The sequence below is a fragment of the Coenobita brevimanus genome, chromosome 41 (genome assembly GCF_032717465.1).
Source record: "Coenobita brevimanus isolate Jiangsu-jjx chromosome 41, ASM3271746v2, whole genome shotgun sequence".
Lineage (NCBI taxonomy): Eukaryota > Metazoa > Arthropoda > Malacostraca > Decapoda > Coenobitidae > Coenobita > Coenobita brevimanus.
The window spans coordinates 19,850,047-19,858,794 of record NC_136994.1 but is presented as its reverse complement, the minus strand read 5'-3'; the positions used below and the strand labels follow the sequence as shown (position 1 = coordinate 19,858,794).

Below are 8,748 nucleotides of genomic sequence, written 5' to 3'. Positions count from 1 at the left end.
TCAGTGACACCCCCATAAAAAAAAAAAAAGGCTAGTGTTTTATATCAGTTCCATACTACTGTTCCGTGACTAGACCTTGTTCTACCGTGAATCTACTGTTACAACTGAACTTTCAAGGTGGAGAGATGGCAATTTTACGCCTAGTTGAAGTGAACAGAGTAGGCTATAAGTGTTAAAATTAATGCGAAACTTTGTCTCTGCTAGCCTCACTTCACTCCAGAGAACCCAGGGATTCAAAAACCATTGAAACTTCAAAGCAATTCGTTCTTCACTCGGAAAATGTCGCCTGAATCCCATATTATCGTTCTGAGGAATGAAAACAAAATGCCTGTGGATTAATGTTGCGGGATGCTTGTTGGGGCAAGATTAGAATTTACCGCGCTGTCCACCCCGAGACAATTTATATCTCACTATCCTGTGAATGTTATATGTTCATAAATGAATACAAGAGTGGGTAATAATCCTACAATCTCAGACAGGTATAAATCATTGAGCAAAGTACATGAAACCGAAAATACTCAATGTTTTTTGTGTTTGTGGACTTTTTGTTACCGAAAAAGGTCTAAAAATGTAAGCAAAAAAATACTATTATAAGTCAGAGCAAAACAAGCTGTATATACTAAAAACAAGGTTGTGTTTACATAGAAATTTTAAACTTCGGGTCCCTCAGAGCTCAGAGCCCCAACCAGGCAGCGCCATCTACCTTTCCCTCCGACAGACGGAACCATGGCCGTGAGTAGATGTGATTATCTTGTATTTTCTGTGCTAAACTCATCGTATGTTACACAGTTATTGTGATCATTGTGGTTAGTGATAATTGATAGCTGCTTGTGTTGAAAGAATCATTACTAGGTGGACCGAGTGGATTGATGGTGCCAGTAATGGTTGATGAATATTTGTGTTTACGTTTATCACGAATTTGAACATTTGATTCTTACTACTGTATTCATTTTGAAAGTGAATAACTGGTTATTGTGTTGAAGCCGAGCAGTACCCATTTGTAAGGAAACTAAATATATATTAGGGTTTTAGTAAGTATGCATGTTCAAACCTTCGTCATCTTGTATTTTTATAGTATGCAGACGGTTTTCATGTGAGGGAACTGAGCCACTCACAGCCCGAATATCGGTACCAAGTTGCTATGGTAGGAAATTTGATGAACCGTAGTTATGAGCCAGGAATGATTCTCCTTGGTTAGTAGTGTAATCCACCCTTCATTCTGACCATTAGTCTATCATCTGTGTAAGGGGTCAGCGATTTTTTTTCAGGTTAGAATAAATGCACTATAGTGAACCCCTTTATACTGGTGACATTTTTCTAATGGTGTTTTTGCTGTTTAGGGCATTGATGTTCCAAGCTGAAGGCTAGTTGGGTTTAGCTGGTAAAACTGCAGGACAGCTCCCATGTATAAGCATTACATTTTTTTCCCTCAGTAAACCATGATGTAATTATCATTGTGATGGCTTTAAAAAGTTGCAGTAATGTGTAATTGTCAAGATATTAACTATAAAACCACTAGTTTTACATGCAACATGGTGAACTTTTAGATTTGTTAGGCTCCATGGTCAGTGTGTCACTAGCATCATTTGTTCATACAAACCAAACCTAACATGTTGTAACCCTGCCTAACTATTCTCAACAAGTAGGGGACAAATGAGATATGGGTCCCAATCGATTCATTGCCTTTTGTAGGGCGCCGCTCCTGATGTCCTCAAACCTATTTTCTCAGAATTTGGGGGTCGTGAATGGTTTATACAATATTCAGTAACATTGTGATATTTCCACAGAATCTGGATGTCATTAATGAACTATATGACAAACAATCAACATAATATTTTCATACTTCATTAAAGGGAGCTTTACTGCAGTTTGTTTGGACTGTTTTCTCTCCATACACTAATTGGTAATGTGTTTTTTTGCCTTTTCTTAACATATTTATTTATTTTGAGATTACCTTCATTTTAAAATGACCAGATATCGAGATGGGGGTTTCCCAGCCCTTACTGATGATGGGGGGGCTGCTTCAGGTATCAGTATTTTTTGGTTGGGGGAAATGGAAATATTTGGTTATGTAAATAGAAAAAAGGTTTTGGGCCAGATCATAGAATGTAATCTCAAGGGTAAAGGGCTGAATAGAGGCTGCCAGAGATTGAGCAGTATTAGATAATCAGGGCTGGTGTGTGGAAATGCATTAGAGCCCTTATAAAAATTGGGGTTCGATTGATCTGAAAGCCCTTAAAAATTAAAGGTGGAGGGATGGAGTTGAGAGGTATATGAGGGAGGGGGGGGGTGAGTTGGGGGGAGGGTAGTCAAATGGTGGGTGACAGAGCGACTTGGAGGCGTTTTGTCTGCGGCCACCCTTTGCGGGATTAGGGCGTCGGGCTATAGATAGATAGATAGTTTAGTTTCCTTTAGTTGATGTGTTTCCAAACATTTCAGCGAGGTCCGAAGCATCACCTCAAGCGGCTGGTTGCCCCCAAGTCATGGATGCTGGACAAACTCGGGGGTGTGTACGCCCCCCGCCCATCCACAGGCCCACACAGGCTGCGAGAGTGTCTGCCGCTGGTTATCCTGCTGCGTAACCGCCTGAAGTACGCACTGACCAACACCGAGGTTATGAAGATCACCATGCAGAGGCTCATCACCGTTGATGGCAAGGTTCGCACCGACAAAAACTTCCCCACTGGATTTATGGGTTAGTATCATATTGCTTGGACATACAGAGATACTGTAGTGGAGAATGAGAGATTGACAGGTTGCATGTGTGTGAGAGACTGGAGACCAAGGATGAGGTGGAGGGTATGTAAGCAAGATGGACAGGGAGACTGAGAATGTAAGTGAGACGGAAGAGGAAAGGGAAGCTGAGGATGAGGTGCAGGGTTGGGTCGAGGGAGATAGTTAGAGTGACGGGTAAATTTTTGCTTAGAGAGAGAGAGGTAAATAGTTTTATATTTGCTCTATATCGAAGCCATGCTGGGCCAGTGCCTAGTGTGGTCAAAACTAGAGCCAGAGTAAAATTGTCCAGCATAACGGTCGCCAGATGGACATTATTCCCCCCTGGCATTACCCTTGCTGGACACATGGATAATAGGGATGGGAGGGAGATGCAGGATGCTTGAAGCCCAACCTTTTTGTGTGTGTGTTGGTTGGTGGTGGATGTAAAATAGATTATGACCTGTATTCTCAGAAGCATAGGAGGCTCTGTCGTACTTCTTCCATAGCCATTTGATTTGCCTATGTCTTTGTTGTTGTCGTTTCAGGCTTGCATGGATATGGCTGTAGGTGATTGCACTTTGCAGGCTGAAATTACCCCTTTTGCAATCCATCATGCTTCTCTTGGGGGATAGTAAGGGAGTTTAGGGGTGTTTCGGTAGTGGAGTTAGCAGGCTATGTCAGTGCCACCACATGAAAGCATCATTCTGACATCAGTTAAATTTTATTCAGCTTGAAACAGGTCTTGTGGTATCGTATATTACCGATTTCAGAGTGATGGTGAGGGGTGCCTTCATGTAGCAGTACCTGTTTGGCCAGACTTCCCCTTGCTACTTCTGCCTCACTTTCACTTTACCCTTACCTAATGCTTCCTTCCCTTCCCTTCCCGACACCTACCTTTTCTTTTTACCCATCCTATCTCACCCTCAATCTCCATTATCGCCAGCGTCATCATCAAATGCCCTCATCCCCCCCTCCCCCCATCCCTTAATTGGAGAAGGAAGAACTACAAGAACAGGTCAGTTTCAGATGAGCCTTGGGTTACAACTACCACTACTACTAAATGCTTCTAGCCTTGGAAGAACTCTGTTAATGTATAGTAAACCTGTCTATCTATCTATCTGTTGCCAGATGCCATAATCCCGTAATGGGTGGCCACAAACAAATCGCCTCTATGTCGTCCTGTCCCTCTCCATTTCACCGCCCTGCTCCTAGCTCATACCCCTCTCTCTCATATACCTCTCCACACCATCCCTCCATCTCATTCTTGGCCTCCCCCTCCCTCTTCCCCCCCCTCCCTCTTCCCCCCCCCTCCCTCTTCCCCCCCCCCTCCACTTCACTCACACTCTCCTCAACAGTCTCTTACTCCATCCTCTCCACATGGCCAAACCTCATCAGTGTGTTTCTCCTAAAGCTTCCTATCACATCCACATCCACACCACAATGCTCCTTCACTTCCTCATTTGTCAATTGGTGTCTCCATGTGACTCCACAGGCTTCTCTCAAATAATTTATTTCCACTGCTCTCACTCTTGTGTCCTTCCAACAAGATCCAACCCTCACTTCCATACGTTAGAGATGGTATCACAATACTGTCATGCAGTAACTTTTTCACTTCCATGCTCACTTCCCAGTTTCTTATCATTGACTTCAAGGAACCAGCAACCTCTCTTCGTTGTTGTACCCTTTTGAGCACTTCACCCCAAACTTCCATGCTTACTCATCACAATACCCAAGTACTTAAATGCACTCACATTTACCATTTTCTCTTCATCCAACCTCACTGTACATTCACAGACTTCATTTCTCACGAAGACCATAACTTTACTCTTCCATGCATTCATCTTTAGATTCCGTTTCTTACACACACTCCCAAACTCATCAACCAAGCCATGCAGCTCCCCTTCGTCTTCACTTAACAACACAGTATCATCTGCAAACAGTAGTGCAGGGAGTTTCCAAACACTGCCCTCTCTCATTAGGGTTGCTCCAACATCCACTGCCTTGCCTTGTATCTCCTTTATAACCCCATCCATATACAGATTGAACAACCATGGAGACAACACATCCCTGCCTCAATCCAAAAAAATTCACTCAGTTCACTATGCACATGCATTGCAGCCTTAGCACCCTCATACATAGTAAACCAAAATAACAAAATAAAGAGTCCCAAGGGATATTATATGTGTGTGTGTATGTTTTCCAGATGTTGTGAGCATCAAGAAGACTGGTGAACACTTCCGCATCATGTATGACGTCAAGGGTCGCTTCATTGCCCACAGGATCACTGATGAGGAGGCAAAGGTTAGTTCAGAGATAGCCTGATTATCCTTGCTATATGGTGTGAAGGGATGCCTGAATAGTCTGAAATCATGATTAATCTGGCAGAAACAAAACTCATGTACTGTTAGACTGATTTATTTACCGGTAAATGTACACTTTAAGCAGCAGAAAGACCTTACCAATTAACTTCATATTCCTCTAACTTGTTTCAGTATTTTACTATTTTCGGTTTGGTAAGTTATTTGGTAAATTACTTTTCCTTGCTGAAAAATTTCCTCCCCGTTATTATCGTTACATTCCTTAAGCCGTACCTACAATTGTTTCCAGCACAGTGGAAGAAACTCAACGTACTCAAAGGTCGATTTTGTTTCCCAGTTTCCTAACTGGATCCCAGGTCAGGTTAGGTTAAATTTATTAGGTAATTAAGCAAGGTTAGGTTATAAGACATTCATTTGTACAACTGGTCATCCTTACATCTGCCTTTCCCACTGGTTTTATTTTTCAGTTTTTCAAGTGCAGGATATCCTGGCATCCCAAACAAGTGATTTTTCAGTTCATTTCTATCTTGTGCAGTTCGTTTGTAAAGAATTATGGTACTGTATTAAGATTCATGGTTGGTAGCTACAAACTGTGTAAAATGGAACTGTCCTTGGCAACACTAACTAAACCTAACCTAACCAGAACAAACCTGACTTTAATCTAACTTAATGTAATAAAATGAAACCTGACCAGACCTATCAGTCCTAACCTAATAAACTTGCACTGATACAGCACCAGTTTTAAAGATGTCTGTGGGCCCCAAGGACGTGCCATTCTTGGTCTTGTCTGATGGCTGCTCCCTCAGGTTAAGAATGTACCTGTGGTGTACCATGATTTGATTTGAATGTGATTATCCCTCTTTCAGTACAAGCTGTGTAAGGTGAAGAAAGTGTCGGTGGGCCCCAAGGGAGTGCCGTTCTTGGTCACATCTGACGGTCGCACCCTCCGCTACCCTGACCCTCTGGTCAAGGTCAACGACTCCATCCTCTACGACCTTGAGAAGGGCAAGATGAAGGACTTCATAAAGTTTGACTCGGGTGAGACTTTTGAGGTTTATATTAATCTTTTCAGTTTGGTCTCATTCTGCCTGATAATGTATTTTTGTGTGATGGCAGAGTTGTAGCCATGGTTTATCAGATTGGTTTTATTTTATTTATTTTTATTCAGGGAACAATATTTCAGTATTCTCAGCCAATTGGTTCGTTCTACCTTGTGTAAAAATGAAAATTAAAAATGTGTACGGGAAGAAGTGGTATAACCTGGTGCAGATCAAAGGCAATAGGTCTGGGTGACAGTTGAGGATGTGGCATTGTCTTTTGAATGCCTGATGTAATTTTGAATAAAGTTACATAGGCTATATGTTGTACTGGTATGTGGGGATGGGAAGAAGGTAGCTATTCAGGTTTGCTAAAACGATGGCATAATTTAATGACTATAAGTACTGCACTATACTTTCTTTCTCTAATTGGCCCAAAATTGCCTTCTCTCCACCTTAAATGCTTAGTTTTAACAAGACAACACGACTGAAGCAAAAGTATCCTTGGGTACACCAGTTGTTATGACGACAGTGTGGCTGTACAGTCAGAATATAGTCTTGTTCTGCCAGTGAACTGTCAAATAAGCCTCAAAGGGACAAAAGTTCGGGCCAAAATAAGGTTCATTAGTAATCATTAGGCCTCCAAAGTGCCCCTTGGCTGCTGCTATCACCAAGGTGTCTCATAAGGGGCCAAAAGTATACCTGCTGCCTGTCCACGGACTGCCTTACTCTTGTTAGTCCTCTTTTATGGCTGCACAAGTTATATTTTGTATTTTCCATCCTTCTCTTTATTTAAATTGATTGATTTATATATTTGTATGGTGGTGGTGAAGACTTCCCCATCCTTACATTTTGGCAGCTTCTCTCCTCCCCTTCCCTCTTGTTCTTTATTGTTATTTATTCTTAGGTGGTGTTGATTGTGTGTGTGTGTGAGAGAGAGAGAGAGAGAGGAGAGATTGATGACTTCTCACTCACTCGTGCAGGCAACATGTGCATGATCACAGGCGGTCGTAACTTGGGTCGTGTTGGTGCCATTGTGTCCCGGGAACGTCATGCTGGAAGCTTTGACATCGTGCACGTCAAGGATGCAGCTGGACATACTTTTGCCACAAGGTAAGCATCCCTGTAATTCCCCATATCCTCGTACCGTCCCTCTTCCCCTTTCCTAGCCATTCTCTCCCTCCCTTTCCTCACTTTTCTGCCCTTGCCTCCTTCCTTCCCCTCTCTACCATTCAACTCTCTTTCCCTTCTTATCCGTTCCTTATGACAGTGTCTCAAGGATGTGGCTGAACACGCCTTTACCACAAGGTCTGTAGCACATCTCTTTCCTCCTCCTCCTCTACCTTTTTTGTGGAGATAGAGTTAATACCCAACTTGGACCCTGTTATTACTTGAAAAAGTTTACTTTAGACATGGAGAGACCTCACTGTTATTGTGATGGTAGTGTTTGTTGCCAGATATAACGTGTTCAGTGATTGGCAAGAGCACCAAGGCAAACACTGTGGTTTTATCATCATTATTAGCAGTAGTAGTTAGTAGTAGTAGCAGCAGTAGTAGTAGTAATAGTATTTGTGTTGTAATGTAGTAGTAATGTTGTGTTTGTCCTCAGATTGAACAATGTGTTTGTGATCGGCAAGGGCACCAAGGCGTACGTGTCTCTGCCACGTGGTAAGGGCATCAAGCTCTCCATTGCTGAGGAACGTGACCGCAGGCTGGCCCAGAAGGCTAACTAAGGCCTCTACACAGCAAAGAAAGAAAAAAACTTGAATCTAATAAAAAAAATAGAAAGACACTCATATTTTCATTACTGATGCCTCTAAGCTCCATAACTAGCTACACACTTAACTCTTAGGTTGAAAGTGCGGCCGCAAGTAAGTTCATATCGTTTATCAAGGCTCCAACATGCTTGCATGCGTTGGCCTTGGTCACCCAGTGGCGGCTCTCCACGTTGCACGAAATCTGGCAGCCTCCCTTTTTAATCCCTTATCCCTGAGGTCACATTATGATCTCATCCCAGGTCTTTTTTCAGTCTGGCTCTGGCAGACCTACCCGAGATGTTCACGTTTCTCACTCTCTCCTCCCAGTTTTTATTTTCAATCCTCTCACGAGGGCCAAACCACCTCAGTTTAGAGATAATTTTATTCATCTCACAGAATCTCAGTGTGGTAGATGCATTAACACTATCAGGTTTCTGGGCCGGGCACATTATGTCAGTGCTAGGGTCAGCCACTCTCATGCTGACCTACATCTTTGGGGCGTGATATTTTTTTATTCCTCTGTGTAAATACAGTTTTCAGGATAGAATGTTGGTTGTTATGTCATTTTAAAGCTGAATAGTTGTACTTTATCGTAGTGTTAAAAAAAGAACAGAAATAATGTCAAAATGACAAGTTGACGTTAGGTGAAAACCAAAAATTTTATACTTTGTAGAAAAACATTCAGCACAAAGTAACTCTATCTATCTACTTATTGCCAGGTGCCATAATCCTGTAAGGGGTGGCCATTTGACTTTGAGTTATTTGTTTTACGGGGAGGGGCACTAACCCTCCACCAACCCACCTGTTGACACAGGGAGCACGTATGGATTGGTTATATGGCTACCACCCAGCATTATAAATGGTTTCTTGGCTTACAGGAAACCATTTGGCTTGTCACTCAGTGTAAAGCCACCTGTAAAG

General features: G+C 42.4%; 1 protein-coding gene across 1 annotated transcript; it reads left to right on the top strand.

Annotated features, from left to right (window-relative positions):
* The first annotated feature begins 685 nt into the window (after window positions 1–685).
* Window positions 686–7,862, top strand: RpS4 (ribosomal protein S4). The gene is made up of 6 exons (XM_080270514.1): window positions 686–732; window positions 2,440–2,695; window positions 4,919–5,016; window positions 5,900–6,071; window positions 7,054–7,183; window positions 7,680–7,862. The coding sequence occupies exons 1-6, from the start codon at window positions 727–729 to the stop codon at window positions 7,801–7,803; spliced, it is 786 nt and encodes a 261-aa protein (XP_080126640.1). The 5' UTR covers window positions 686–726; the 3' UTR covers window positions 7,804–7,862.
* Window positions 7,863–8,748: the final 886 nt, after the last annotated feature.